The sequence below is a fragment of the Gorilla gorilla genome, chromosome 6, assembly GCF_029281585.2.
Source record: "Gorilla gorilla gorilla isolate KB3781 chromosome 6, NHGRI_mGorGor1-v2.1_pri, whole genome shotgun sequence".
NCBI classification, from domain to species: Eukaryota; Metazoa; Chordata; class Mammalia; order Primates; family Hominidae; genus Gorilla; species Gorilla gorilla.
Window position 1 is genome coordinate 159,619,810 of NC_073230.2, and position 15,165 is coordinate 159,634,974.

At 47.9% G+C, this 15,165-nt stretch overlaps 2 protein-coding genes across 7 annotated transcripts in view; one reads left to right on the plus strand and one right to left on the minus strand.

Annotated features, from left to right (window-relative positions):
- TMEM176B (transmembrane protein 176B) overlaps window positions 1-15,165 on the minus strand; it is a 50,155-nt gene that overhangs the window by 6,805 nt on the left and 28,185 nt on the right. Inside the window, exon 1 of one of the 3 annotated variants that reach the window (XM_004046486.5) lies at window positions 2,193-2,324. The exons of 1 other annotated variant lie outside the window; for it this stretch is intronic. Coding sequence is in view for 1 of the 2 variants with exons in the window: in XM_055392394.2 (XP_055248369.1) it covers window positions 1,005-1,047 (43 nt within the window). In the remaining variant the exon portion in view is untranslated. Of the gene's footprint in view, window positions 1-1,004; window positions 1,066-2,192; window positions 2,325-15,165 lie in introns of those variants that run through there. One more of the 3 variants, XM_055392394.2, reaches the window with a different exon arrangement.
- TMEM176A (transmembrane protein 176A) lies at window positions 2,409-7,010 on the plus strand. Of its 4 annotated transcripts, none has more exons than XM_004046485.5 (7): window positions 2,409-2,727; window positions 3,434-3,622; window positions 4,121-4,231; window positions 5,299-5,355; window positions 5,519-5,731; window positions 6,261-6,371; window positions 6,725-7,010. In XM_004046485.5, the coding sequence occupies exons 2-7, from the start codon at window positions 3,449-3,451 to the stop codon at window positions 6,764-6,766; spliced, it is 708 nt and encodes a 235-aa protein (XP_004046533.2). In that variant the 5' UTR covers window positions 2,409-2,727; window positions 3,434-3,448; the 3' UTR covers window positions 6,767-7,010. The 4 variants fall into 4 exon arrangements, with proteins under 4 accessions (XP_004046533.2, XP_018886597.3, XP_018886598.3 ...); XM_019031052.4 differs by having other exon boundaries at window positions 2,673-2,867; XM_055392397.2 differs by lacking the exon at window positions 2,409-2,727 and adding an exon at window positions 2,927-2,946.

Here is a 15,165-nt window from a genome sequence, read left to right on the forward strand (position 1 = left end):
GATAAAGGACATTCCTACACAGCAATACATTCCCTAAAGCCCCTCCCCAGAAAATACCCCCAACCACTGGCCATGAGCAACCACTGACCTGCTTTCTGTAATGATTTCCATATATTTTTAATCCATGGTTTTCTTTTATTTCATTTTTTTATTATGTATGTATTTATTTATTTATTTATTGAGACAGAGTCTCGCTCTGTTGCCCAGGCTAGGGTGGCGCGATCTCGGCTCACTGCCAGCTCCACCTCCCGGGTTCACGCCATTCTCCTGCCTCAGCCTCCCGAGTAACTGGGACTACAGGCGCCCGCCATCAAGCCCAGCTAATTTTTTGTATTTTTAGTAGAGATGGGGTTTCACCGTGTTAGCCAGGATGGACTCGATCTGCTGACCTCATGATCCGCCCGCCTCGGCCTCCCAAAGTGCTGAGATTACAGGCGTGAGCCACCGTGCCCGGCCAGTTCTCTTTTTTTAGAGAGAGATGGGGTGTTGCTTTGTTGCCCAGGGTGGTCTCAAACTCCTGGACTCAAGCAATCCTCCCACCTCAGCCTCCCAAAGTGCTGCAATTACAGGCGTGAGCCACCACGCCTGGCCCATAGTTCTCTTATTATGAGTGAGGTTGATTGTCTTTCCATATGTTAAGGGCCATTTTTATTTCTTCTTTTGTGAGCTCTCCGTTCACATCCTATGTCCTTGTTTCGTTTTGTTTTGTTTTGTTTTGCTTTTTTCTATGGAAGTTGCTTATCTATTCACAAAATTACCATTTGTGATATGAGTTTCAAATGTTTCTTTACAATTTGAAGTTTATTTTTTGACCTTGCTTGTATATTCATACAATCCATGTTCTATTTCATTCTATTTATGGTGTCTAGCTCTTACACTTTTAAAGGACTTCCCCGTTTCAAGATTATAAAATAATCTTCCACATTTTTTTCTAAGTGCCTTTATGCTTTCAGTTTTCACTTTTAAATGCCGACCATCTGGAATTTGGGAGCTGGGTGACCAACCTTGGCCGTTGGGAGACACGGATCCAAGTTCTGTTGCTGTCATTCAGATGTTTAACTTCTGAAAGATACGTTCCATTTGCGGAAAATACATCCTCTTTTTCTCAGTGATTTAAAATTCTCTCCTGAGCAGAAATGAAGTTCCCCTAGGAATGTAGGCCTATTCTAGTCCTTATATTCTGCCCATTGGCATGTCTCATGGGCTAGGCATCATTACCACAATTTTAACATGGAGCTTAATGCTAATTGGGCTGTTTCATGATCCCCTCGTGTGGTTTTTCTTTCAGAATTGTCATGGCCATTTTTGCTAGACTACTTCTTCACGTGCACTTTAGAATCAGCTTGCCTGGCTCTAAAATAAATCCTGCATAGGCAATTCTAATGGACATCCTGGCTAAGTATCACAGTTTAAATCAGATATTATTAACAATTCTAGTAACACCTCCCATTCGTACTCTACCTACTTTTCAAAGCAGTTTCACTCTTTCACCCACCTGGCCTCCTTGGGGTTAGAAAGGACAGGAGTTAGACAATTCCGCACACGCACAAAGGAGCTTCAGACTGCTTCCCGCAAAAGGAAGCCCAGCCCCAGATTCCAGCCAGACCTTCCCTGGACGGCCCAGGCCTCGCCCTGAGGGCACCTCGGGTTCCAGCTACCTCCGGGCCCCCAGGACCACCGCTTCCCCCGCCCCACGCCAACCCCTAGATCTGCCTCGCCCCCGCCTGAAGAGTCGGATCTGAACCAGGCCGGCACCACGGAGATTCCCCTGCGGGCCGCCCGACGCCTGGTAGGTGGTGGGCTCTTCCCGGCTGCCCCGAACACTTTCCTCTGTCCAGCTCCTCCCGTGCTCCGGGGCTGGGGAAAGCGTCCGGCAGCCCCGCCGCGCCCTGGCCCCGTCCCAGGAGCCACCCCACCGTAGGGCTCCAGCCAGGGTCCAGGCGTGCAGGCGGCGGAAGGTGGACGGGACGCGCCAGCCCCAGGCCTCTCCTCCCGCTCTCCAGCCGTTTTTCTGGGGAGAAACACCTGCACCCAGCTGTCCCTCCCTCCTACGTGAGTCCTCCTGGAAACCAGGTTGGAGGAAGAAAGACGTCCTGTGGACAGGACGGGGTGGGGGCATGGCCCTGGGGACTCCTCGTGACAGAGGGTCCTGCGGCAAGAGGGTCTCCCGGGCCGCGGAGGCCCTGCCTCACCTGCCGTCCTCCGGGAGCCCGCGGCCGAGAAGAGCGGACACTAGCTGACCCCGAGCAGGGGAGCGACGGGAGGGCGGAGACGGCAGATGCACGAGTGGGGGCTGCGGCCCCGCCCAGGCTGAGCGGTTTCCCGAAACCAGCTGCGGCCCGGGGGCCCGGCAGGGGGGTTCCGCCCGGAGGAGCGGACCGGGCGGGAGAAGACCGAGCCCCCGCGCGCCCCCTGCGCTCCCACTCGCGCACACTTGCACGCCGGCCCTGGCCGGGCGGGGCTGGGGGCGAGAACGACCCCACGGGCTTTCCCAGGGCCGTCCGCCCGCGGACCCTCCCAGCTCCCCAGAGCCCAGTGACCCTCGCGCAGCAGGAGAACCCCAGACGGACCCCAGGCCCTGCAGCCTGTCATGAACCCGAGGGGCTGAAGTTCAGCCCCACCCCCGCCTCCCCTCCCCTCCCCGCCTCCCCCTCCAACTCTCAACCCACTTCTCCAGCCGGCGCCCCAGCCCTCCCGCCGCCCGCTCGCAGGTCCCGAGGAGCGCAGGTGAGGCGGCACCCCACTCCCGGCGGCCCCCGGGCCTCCTTCCGCACGCGCCCCGAGCTGCCTCCGCACAGTTGGAGGAGCGTAGGAGGGACCCCCACCCAGGGATGAGACTGCAGGAGGGGGACTGCGGAGGAAGCCAGGTGCGGCCCCGGCTTGTGACCTCCCTCCGCACCGCAGCGCGGTCCTTCACGGGGCAGGGGCGGCGTGAACCCGTCGGGCGTGAGCAGCAGTCGGTGGAGCGGGAGGTCGGCGGTGGCGGGGATGGGGGTATCCGGAGCGCAGCCGGGGCGCAGCTGCTGGCACAGGAGCTCCACAGGCAGCCAAGGACTCGGTCCTGTCCCAGAGCCTGCGGACTGTGGAGGGGAGGGCAGGAAGAGCCCGGGAGGAGGGGGTGAGGGGTCGGGGTGTGGGGCGCTGCTTGACCCAGACGCCAGGGCCCTGGGAGGAGGATGAGGGGGACAGAGCAGATCTTGGGCGAAAGGGGAGGTTCCCGCAGGCTCAGTAATCGCCGCAGCTCCAGCATGGTCAGCAGCCCCCTCTGCTACACACATTCCCCTCGTGAGGGGCCAGGGGTGTGGCCCTGTGACCAGGACAGCCATTCATTGTGTGACTTTGAGCCACCACTGGCCCCTAACCTCCCCAACTCCAATGAAATCTGCGAAAATCTTCTGACAGCCCTTCCTCTCTGGTGCTCCCTTCCTCATAGACTGTGTCCCTGACAATGGGAACAGCCGACAGTGATGAGATGGCCCCGGAGGCCCCACAGCACACCCACATCGATGTGCACATCCACCAGGAGTCTGCCCTGGCCAAGCTCCTGCTCACCTGCTGCTCTGCGCTGCGGCCTCGGGCCACCCAGGCCAGGGGCAGCAGCCGGCTGCTGGTGGCCTCGTGGGTGAGTGTGACGGCCTGCCTCGTGGGGCAGCGGGAGGGACTCCCCACCTCCGGCCGCAGCAGCACTCTCTGCCAGCCTCCCTCTGAACAGGACACCGAGCCGGTTATGTCTTCTTACTTAGCGATGTGATTCTCTGGCCTTCTCAGTAAGAGCCTGGGGAGGGGAGGCTCTGGGCTGAAGGGGTGTGGAGGAGCCACTGACCATGCAGAGTCCCAATCAGTGGAGCCCTGAGTCCATCCTTTCCTCTGGGCCAAACTCAGGATGGGCTGGCTCTCCTCTCCTTCCTTTCTCTTCTCTTTTCTCCTCCTCCTGCCTCTTCTTCTTTCTCCTCCTCCTCTTTCTTCTCCTTTTCTCTTCTCTTCTCTTTTCTCTTCTCTTCTCTTCTTTCTTTCTGTCTCTCTCTCTCTACCTCTCCCTCTCTTTTTGGGGTTTTAGCGGTTAATCCCTGCAGTGGCAGGTCCACCTAGGAGCCGGGATCTTGGGTCCTTTGTCTTTCAGGTGATTCAGATCGTGCTGGGGATCTTGAGTGCAGTCCTGGGAGGATTTTTCTACATCCGCAACTACACCCTCCTGGTCACCTCGGGAGCTGCCATCTGGACAGGGGCTGTGGTGAGTAGAGCAGGACAGTGCTTGACTGCCTGTGAGAGGGGTGGGGCATTGCTCTCCTGATTGCCTTCCTCCAACATGGCGCCACAGAATGCTGGCAGTCGGAGAGATCTGATTATCTAGGCCCATTCCCTGCTTGTTCAGACGAGCAAACAGCTGAGGGCGGCGGTGGCATGTCCTATTCACACTGTCTGCTCTCCCATACCCTGCCCAGTGCTGCTCCCACCAGGCTGGCCACCTCTCCCCGCCTTCAACAGTTAATGTCAACTAAGGATCTAAGGACTTGCTCATCTCCAGATACTTGCATTGAGATGGGGGAGGCAGAGCGTTCCAGATAGTATGTGGTCCCCCAGGAAGCATCACCCCCTGCCATTGTCCTCCACAGGCCCTGCACACAATGGAAACCCAGGAATTGTTGTCAACAGATGGGTGTGTGCAGTTTGCACAGGAGCTGGGTAGGCTGGTCATGGTACCTACACTCTCAGAATAACACTAAAACACTCATATTTACTGACAGAAGCCGAGAGTAATTACCTTCACCCAGCCTGTGGCAAAATACCCAGCTTAGTTACAGAATTAGCCAAACAGGATTCAGGTCCACCTGTCCACTGGGATATACTAGATTTCCTGTTCTTCAAGCCCAGCTGAGTGGATTATTGGGCACTGTTAGGACAGGCTTCTAGACCTAACAGTGCCCACTCTGTATAGATTCACCCTTCATTGAGATCTTCTCCAGCACCCCATGACTTTTATCCACAGGATCCCACCATCCCTGGAACTTTCATAAAGCACTTGGTGTTGTTTAAAAAGGAAGGTTTAGAAGGGAAGAGGGGCTCACACCTGGCTTGACCACAAGCTCTTAGGTGTCACTAAAGCAGGGCCTTTTGCAGCCTCAGGAGTTGGATCCAGGCTCCACCCTCTCAGCAATTATCTTACCGTGGATAATAAAGCTTAGCATGAAACCTCCGGCCCAAGCTGTGTGCTGGGGAAGGGCCTGCGTGGAGGCTGTCTCGTGGGAGAGGAGTTGCATTTCCTGTGCTAAGCCTGCTCCTGGCTCAATCTCTCCCCAGGCTGTGCTGGCTGGAGCTGCTGCCTTCATTTACGAGAAACGGGGTGGTACATACTGGGTAAGTTCAGGGAAGGGCATGGGAGGGGACCAGGTTCAGGCTGGAGGTCACCCCAATCTCCTGCCCTGTTGCAGGCTTCTCTTGGCCTTGCCCTTTTTTCCCCCGACTGGACTCTGAGAGAGACTGAAACACAAAGATTTCTCTCTGCCTCCTCCCTCCCCAGGCCCTGCTGAGGACTCTGCTAGCGCTGGCAGCTTTCTCCACAGCCATCGCTGCCCTCAAACTTTGGAGTGAAGATTTCCGATATGGCTACTCTTATTACAACAGTGCCTGCCACATCTCCAGCTCGAGTGACTGGAACACCCCAGCCCCCACTCAGAGTCCAAAAGAAGTCAGAAGGCTACACCTATGTACCTCCTTCATGGACATGCTGAAGGTAGGTGGCCAAGGGGAAGGGGCAGCAGCAGGTGGGGCAGGGATGGCCAGGCCAGGCCAGGGGCAAGAGTCAGGTTCTCCACCAGAAATAGGTGTTACCTATTCTGCACCAAGCTTGAGTATTGTCACCAAAGACAAAGCATCAGACAAAATAGAAATGGCTCCTGTAGGGTGTTACAGACTAGTGGGAAATACAAGCATTAAAATAATAATAAATGAACTAATATAGCAAGTGTGCCGAGTGCTGCAAAGGTGTTAAATGCATGTTTTCCCTTGATCCTCTGAAGTCTTGGAGGTTATCAGGGAATCAAATCATAGCCCAAACCTGTCACTGTACAAATGAGGACACAGGCCCAATGTGAGCAGTTTCCAGCTGTATTCTGTACATTGAATGCATTGACTTCCCCTCCAGAAGCCACGAACTTGGAGATAAAGGGGTAGAGATTTTCCCAGGTCAATAAGGAGCATGGGGACAGAGCAGGAAGGCAGCTATCATCCTGGTGCTTATGGCCTTGGCCCTCTGTCCCCAGGCCTTGTTTAGAACCCTTCAGGCCATGCTCTTGGGTGTCTGGATTCTGCTGCTTCTGGCATCTCTGGCCCCTCTGTGGCTGTACTGCTGGAGAATGTTCCCAACCAAAGGGGTGAGTCCCTAAAGTGTGTGCCTGTGTATTTGGGGCAGTGGAACTGCTCAAAGGAGACAGGAATGGACAGTGGACAGTTTGGGGAGGAGAAAGGGGCCCATGACCCAAGTCCCACCTATTATCATGCCTGTCTTTCTACCCAGTGGTGGCCCAGCCCAGAAAGCCCCTATCCCCAACCAAGTGGCCCCCAAGTCAAAGAGCCCAGGAATCCAGGGAAGTCCATATCCATGCTATGCCTTTGGATCAGGTACCATGCTGCTGATTCTGGTAGCTCCAGAGCTAAGCTGCCCTGGAGAAGAGACTCCGCCCTTTCTCTCCCACTCACGATTGTCTTGCCTTTCCTCTTCCCTTAGAAAAGAGACCAGAAGGAAATGTTGGAAGTGAGTGGAATCTAGCCATGCCTCTCCTGATTATTAGTGCCTGGTGCTTCTGCACTGGGCGTCCCTGCATCTGACTGCTGGAAGAAGAACCAGACTGAGGAAAAGAGGCTCTTCAACAGCCCCAGTTATCCTGCCCCCATGACCATGGCCACAGCCCTGCTCCAGCAGCACTTGCCCATTCCTTACACCCCTTCCCCATCCTGCTCCGCTTCATGTCCCCTCCTGAGTAGTCATGTGATAATAAACTCTCATGTTATTATTCCCAGGTTCTCGCTTAGTTATTCCAGGGAATTTCTCTTGGCTGGAGGAGGAAGTGGAGAAGGAGCCAATGGCAAACCTCCCACAGCTCCCCAACCTCCTGCCTCAGGCTAGAGTTGCTGGCCCTGGAGCTAGAACCTCTTTGAGGCTGATCCTGTGGCTGTAGGTTCAAAAGCCTAGGAATAAAGGATGAACGGGGCTGAGATTCTGAGCCCACTCCCTACTACTAACATTTAAGAAGGTGAATGCTTGGCAATTTAAGAATTAGATTTTTTTTTATTGTGACTGTTTGAAAAAATTAAGTAGACAACATAACACCGATAGGACATCCAACAACATAGAAAGGACATCCAACAATATGGCAAAATAGAAACCCTTACAAATTGTCCCATAAAAAATCCTAAAACTGCTTGATAAAATATGAATCATGTATTTTTAAATTCATGACTATGAACCAAGAAAAAGATGGAGGCCATCAAAGCCTATAGTAGAAGTAGGGGCAAGAATTCAGAGAGTAGAAGCCAGTATCTGCCTGTGTCAGTCCCACAACCACCCACATACTCAGTGTTCCACTTGAAGGACCCACAGGGCTCAGCATGTAGTTGTGTTCATGGCTAAGTTATATTATAGTAAAAGGATACACAAAGTGGGGAAAGAACACATTAGGCGGACTCTGGAAGAATCTGGCACAGGCTTCCTATATCTTCCCACAGTGAGAGGCCACACAGTAACACAGCAGTGTTTCTGCCCAGGGAAACCCACCTAAGACTCAAAGACCAGGGTTTTTATTGAGAGCTGGCCACATAGGCATTCCCTCCACCTGCACAGCTACTGCAATTCCAGACTCCCAGAGGAAAAGCAGGTGTCCACCTGAAATCACATTGTACAGTCTAGGCAAGCTGATAGACTGGAATTTAGTATGCAGGCATACAAAACCACCTTATCAGCCAAGGAACATTCCAGAAGCCCAATTCCTAGAAGACAGCCAAGGGTAGCAAAACCTTGTAAAGGGTGACCCTCTGTGTTAACTCTTTCTTGCACACTGCCCTAAGGGCATCTGCCAACCTCTTGCAACCCAAAACTGCACTTAATAACTATGTGAAAGACAGTAAATGAAGCCTAGAGCCACTTAAGCTGGAGAGTTACAGTGAAGGACCCAGTATAAATCTTCACTTTCAGAGGACATTTGGGAAAAAATCCACTCCTTCGAGGGAGATGACAAGTAAACTCTTGGTGAAAGGAGTCAGATGAAGATTCGTGAATACAAGCCGGCCCTAACATGGACTTATGGATGGAATTCCCACTCCTTGGATAAACCCCCAAACCCTGAGAAAATAATTTAAAGGTTCTCCAGATGGTAGTGACCCCTGACACTTGTCAGAAACAAATGCAAATTCTGCTGGAGAAATTTACCTTCAACTAAACCCTTAAATGATCTGCATGACTATATTTTTTAAAGTGAGACAAATAAATAGAAAGCAAAAAAAAAAGATGATGATTATAAATTAAGTTTATGAGTAACTGCAATAAATATAAATGGATAAAATAGTCCATTTGAACCAGATAGACAGACTGTATTTTTATAAAACTCATCCATATGCTAGTTACACAAAACACAACTAAAGCAAAGATACAGAAAGATAGTAAAAGGATGGGGAAAAAAGATATAACAACCAAATTAGTATGACTGTATTCAAGAGCATTGCCAGAGACAAAGAGGCCACTCACGGTCAATCCAATCGTCATTCTCTCTTCCTTACTAATAGAAATCCAGTTTTGTTTTGTTTTTAAGTCGCTACTACAAGCCTTCCTTGCAACTGAGGATTGCAGTGACCCACACTCTCAGCCAATGAGAAGTCAAGAGAATTCACTGGGAACAGAAAGAATTGGTTGGTTTCCCTACTTTCTGCTCCCTGCTTCCTCCCCTTCTCCCAGCAATCAGGACCCCAAACCTGGCACTGGAGGAGCCATCTTATGGCTAAGCGGGTAATAGTCAGAGGTTGGAAATGATACAAAAGACTAAGGAGGCTGGACCCTCAACGACGTTAATTGAATATGCCCAATGAATCCTGGATACTTACCTTTGAACAGCTCTATATGACAAAAATAAATGCCTTGCTGGCTTTTTTTAAGGAAAAAAAATTTTTTTTAATTTACAGTAGCAACAAAACTATAAGGTACTTAGAAATAAATCTAGATATTGAAGACTGGTAAAGAAAATCATAAAACTTTATTGAAAAACATTAATGAATACCTAAATTAAATAAAAAAGACACATACTATGTTCACAGGTGAGAGGACTCCATTTTGTAAAGATGGCATCTCCCTCCAAATTGATGCATAAATTCAGTGCAATCCAAATCAAAATCTCACCAGAGTTTTCTTAGTATGTGATTGGCCAATTCTCAACTTCATACAGAAGATCAAAAAATCAAGAATGTTGGTGTGTTCCAAGATAGCCAAATAGGAACAGCTCCGGTCTGCAGTTCCCAACGTGATCATCGCAGAAGATGGGTGATTTCTGCATTTCCAACTGAGGTACCTGCCTCATCTCATTGGGACTGGTTGGACAGTGGGTGCAGCCCACAGAGGGTGAGCCGAAGCAGGGCAGGGCATTGCCTCACCAGGGAAGCGCAATCCTTGCGCTTGGCTAGGATTTTCCTTTCCTAGCCAAGGGAAGCCATGACAGACTATACCTGGAAAAACAGTACATTCCCGCCTAAATACTGTGCTTTTCCAACAGTCTTAGCAAACAGCACAGCAGGAGATTATATCCCATGCCTGGCTTGGAGGGTCCCACGCCCACAGAGCCTTGCTCACTGCTAGCACAGCAGTCTGAGATCAACCTGCAAGGCAGCAGCCTGGCAGGGGGAGGGACGTCCGCCATTGCTGAGGCTTGAGTAGGTAAACAAAGCAGCTGGGGAAGCTTGAACTGGGCAGAGTCCACCGCAGCTCAGCAAGGCCTGCTTTCTCTGTTGACTCCACCTCTGGGGGCAGGGCATAGCTGAACAAAAGGCAGCAGAAACTTCTGCAGACTTAAACCTCCCTGTCTGACAGCTGTGAAGAGAGCAGTGGTTCTCCCAGCACAGCGTTTGAGCTCTGAGAACTGACAGACTGCTTCCTCAAGTGGGTCCCTGACCCCTGTGTGGCCTAACTGGGAGACACCTCCCAGTAGGGGCCGACTGACACCTCGTACAGGCAGGTGCCCCTCTGGGACAAAGCTACCGGAGGAAGGATCAGGCAGCAACATTTGCTGTTCTGCAATATTTCCTGTTCTGCAGCCTCTGCTGGTGATACCTAGGCAAACAAGGTCTGGAGTGGACCTCCAGCAAACTCCAACAGACCTGCAGCTGAGGGACCTGACTGTTAGAAGGAAAACTAACAAACAGAAAGGAATAGCATCAACATCAACAAAAAGGACATCCACACCAGAACCCCATCTGTAGGTCACCAACATCAAAGACCAAAGGTAGATAAAACCACAAAAATGGAGAGAAACCAGAGCAGAAAAGCTGAAAATTCTAAATACCAGAGCGCCTCTTCTCCTCCAAAGGATCGCAGCTCCTCGCCAGCAATGGAACAAAGCTGGATAGAGAATGACTTTGATGAGATGACAGATAGGCTTCAGAAGGTCAGTAATAACAAACTTCTCTGAGCTAAAGGAGGATGTTCGAATTCATCGCAAGGAAGCTAAAAACCTTGAAAAAAGATTAGACAAATGGCTAACTAGAATAAACAGTGTAGAGAAGAGCTTAAATGACATAACGGAGCTGAAAACCATGGCACGAGAACTACGTGAAGCATGCACAAGCTTCAGTAGCCGATTTGATCAAGTGGAAGAAAGGGTATCAGTGATTGAAGATCAAATTAATGAAATAAAGCGAGAAGAGAAGTTTAGAGGGAAAAGAGTAAAAAGAAACAAACAAAGCCTCCAAGAAATATGGGACTATGTGAAAAGACCAAATCTACATTTGATTGGCGTACCTGAAAGTGACGGGGAGAATGGAACCACATTGGAAAACACTCTTCAGGATATTATCTAGGAGAACTTCCCCAGCCTAGCAAAGCAGGCCAACATTCAAATTCAGGAAATACAGAGAACACCACAAAGATAATCCTTGGGAAGAGCAACCCCAAGACACATAATTGTCAGATTCACCAAGGTTGAAATGAAGGAAAAAATGTTGAGCGCAGCCAAAGAGAAAGGTCAGGTTACCCACAAAGGGAAGCCCATCAGACTAACGGTGGATCTCTCGGCAGAAACTCTACAGGCCAGAAGAGAGTGGGGGACTATATTCAACATTCTTAAAGAAAAGAATTTTCAACACAGAATTTCATATCTTGCCAAACTAAGCTTTATCAGTCAAGGAGAAATAAAATCCTTTACAGACAAGCAAATGCTGAGAGATTTTGTCACCACCAGGCCTGCCTTACAAGAGCTCCTGAAGAAAGCACGAAACACGGAAAGGAACAACCAGTACCAGCCACTGCAAAAACATGCCAAATTGTAAAGACCATTGATGCTATGAAGAAACTGCATCAACTAACTGGCAAAACAACCAGATAACGTCATAATGTCAGGATCAAATTCATACATAACAATATTAACCTTAAATGTAAATGAGCTTAATGCCCCAATTAAAAGACACAGACTGGCAAATTGGATAAAGAGTCAAGACCCATCAGTGTGCTATATTCAGGAGACCCATCTCACATGCAGAGACACACATAGGCTCAAAATAAAGAGATGAAGGAAGATCTACCAAGCAAAGGGAAAGCAAAAAAAAAAAAAAAGCAGAAGTTGCAATCCTAGTCTCTGACAAAACAGACTTTAAACCAACAAAGATCAAAAGAGACAAAGAAGGCCATTACATAATGGTAAAGGGATCAACTCAACAAGAAGGGCTAACTATCCTAAATATATATGCACCCAATACAGGAGCACCCAGATTCATAAAGCAAGTCCTTAGAGACCTACAAAGAGACTTAGATGCCTACACAATAATAATGGGAGACTTTAACACCCTACTGTCAATATTAGACAGATCAACAAGACAGAAGGTTAACAATGATATCCAGGACTTGAACTCAGCTCTGCACCAAGCAGACCTAACAGACATCTACAGAACCCTCCACCCCAAATCAACAGAATATACATTCTTCTCAGCACCACATCGCACTTATTCCGAAATTGACCACATAGTTGGAAGTAAAGCACTCCTCACCAAATGTAAAAGAACAGAAATCACAGCAACCTGTCTCTCAGACCACAGTGCAATCAAGTTAGAACTCAGGATTAAGAAACTCCCTCAAAACCACACAACTACATGGAAACTGAACAACCTGCTCCTGAAACTACTGGGTAAATAACAAAATGAAGGCAGAAATAAAGATGTTCTTTGAAACCAATGAGAACAAAGACACAGTGTACCAGCATCTCTGGGACACATTTAAAGCAGTGTGTAGAGGGAAATTTATAACACTAAATGCCCACAAGAGAAAGCAAGAAAGATCTAAAATTGACACCCTAACATCACAATTAAAAGAACCAGAGAAGCAAGAGCAAACAAATTCAAAAGCTGGTAGAAGGCAAGAAATAACTAAGATCAGAGCAGAACAGAAGGAGATATAGACACAAAAAAAACCCTTCAAAAAATCAATGAATCCAGGAGCTGGTTTTTTGAAAAGATCAACAAAATTGATAGACCGCTAGTAAGACTAATAAAGAAGAAAAGAGAGAAGAATCAAATAGACGCAACAAAAAATGATAAAGGGGATATCACCACCGATCCCACAGAAATACAAACTACCATCAGAGAATACTATAAATACCTCTATGCAAATAAACTAGAAAATCTAGAAGAAACGGATAAATTCCTGGACACATACACTGTCCCAAGATTAAACCAGGAAGAAGTTGAATCTCTGAATAGACCAATAACAGGCTCTGAAATTGAGGCAATAATCAATAGCCTACCAACCAAAAACAGTCCACAACCGGACAGATTCACAGCTGAATTCTACCAGAGGTACAAAGAGGAGCTGGTACCATTTCTTCTGAAACTATTCCAATCAATAGAAAAAGAGGGAATCCTCCCTAACTCATGTTATGAGGCCAGCATCACTCTGATACCAAAGCCTGACAGAGACACAACAAAAAAAGAGAATTTGAGACCAATATCCCTGATAAACATTGATGCAAAAATCCTCGATAAAATACTGGCAAACTGAATCCAGCAGCACATCACAAAGCTTATCCACCACAATCAAGTCGGCTTCATCCCTGGGATGCAAGGCTGGTTCAAAATATGCAAATCAATAAACATAATCCATCACATAAACAGAACCAAGGTAAAAAACCACGATTATCTCAATAGATGCAGAAAAGGCCTTCAACAAAATTCAACAGCCTTCATGCTAAAGACTCTTAAAAAACTAGGTATTGATGGAACGTATCTCAAAATAGTAAGAGCTATTTATGACAAACCCACAGCCAATATCATACTGAATGGGCAAAAACTGGAAGCATTCCCTTGAAAACTAGCGCAAGATAGGGATGCCCTCTCTCACCACTCCTATTCAACATAGTGTTGGAAATTCTGGCCAGGGCAATCAGGCAAGAGAAAGAAATAAAGGGTATTCAATTAGGAAAAGAGGAAGTCAAATTATCCCTGTTTGCAGATGACATGATTGTATATTTAGAAAACCCCAACGTCTCAGCCCAAAATCTCCTCAAGCTGATAAGCAACTTCAGCAAAGTCTCAGGATACAAAATCAGTGTGCAAAAATCACAAGCATTCCTATACACGAATAACAGAAAAACAGAGAGCCAAATCATGAGTGAACTCCCATTCACAATCGCTACAAAGAGAATAAAATACCTAGGAATGCAACTTACAAGGGATGTGAAGGACCTCTTCAAGGAGAACTACAAACCACTGCTCAACAAAATAAAGGAGGTCACAAACAAATGGAAGAACATTCCCTGCTCATGGATGGGAAGAATCAATATCGTGAAAATGGCCATACTGCCCAAGATAATTTACAGATTCAATGCCATTCCCATCAAGCTGCCAATGATTTTCTCCATAGAATTGGAAAAAACTACTTTAAAGTTCATATGGAACCAAAAAAGAGCCCGCATAACCAAGTCAATCCTAAGCCAAAAGAACAAAGCTGGAGGCATCACACTACCTCACTTCAAACTATACTAAAAGACTACAGCAACCAAAACAGCATGGTACTGGTACCAAAACAGAGATATAGACCAAGGGAACAGAACAGAGTCCTCAGAAATAACACCACACATCTACAACCATCTGATCCTTGACAAACCTGACAAAAACAAGCAATGGGGAAAGGATTCCCTATTTAATAAATGGTGCTGGGAAAACTGGCTAGCCATATGTAGAAAGCTGAAACTGGATCCCTTCCTTATGCCTTATACAAAAATTAATTCAAGATGGATTAAAGACTTAAATGATAGACCTAAAACCATAAAAACCCTAGAAGAAAACCTAGGCAATACCATTCAGGACATAGGCATGGGCAAGGACTTCAAGACTAAAGCACCAAAAGCAATGGCAACAAAAGCCAAAATTGACAAATGGGATCTAATTAAACAAAAGAGCTTCTGCACAGCAAAAGAAACTACCATCAGAGTGAACAGGCAACCTACAGAATGGGAGAAAAATTTTGCAATCTACCCATCTCACAAAAGGCTAATATCCAGAATCTTTAAAGAACTTAAACAAATTTACATGAAAAAAACAACCCCATCAAAAAGTGGGCAAAGGATATGAACAGACCCTTCTCAAAAGAAGATATTTATGCAGCCAACAGACACATGAAAAAATGCTCATCATCACTGGTCATCAGAGAAATGCAAATCAAAACCACAGTGAGATACCATCTCACACCAGATAGAATGGTCGTCATTAAAAAGTCAGGAAACAACAGATGCTGGAGAGGGTGTGGAGAAATAGGAACACTTTTACACTGTTGGTGGGAGTGTAAACTAGTTCAACCATTGTGGAAGACAGTGTGGTGATTCCTCAAGGATCTAGAACTAGAAATACCATTTGACCCAGCGATCCCATTACTGGGTATATACCCAAAGGACTATAAATCATGCTACTATAAAGACATATGCACAC

Bases quoted from the DNA above. Each gene is read 5' to 3' on its own strand.
- TMEM176A (XM_019031052.4), top strand. From the start codon at position 2,832: ATGAGACTGCAGGAGGGGGACTGCGGAGGAAGCCAG. The intron at 5,732-6,260 runs GTAGGTGGCCAA...CTCTGTCCCCAG, and splicing joins CCTTCATGGACATGCTGAAG to GCCTTGTTTAGAACCCTTCA. The intron at 6,372-6,724 runs GTGAGTCCCTAA...CTCTTCCCTTAG, and splicing joins GAATGTTCCCAACCAAAGGG to AAAAGAGACCAGAAGGAAAT.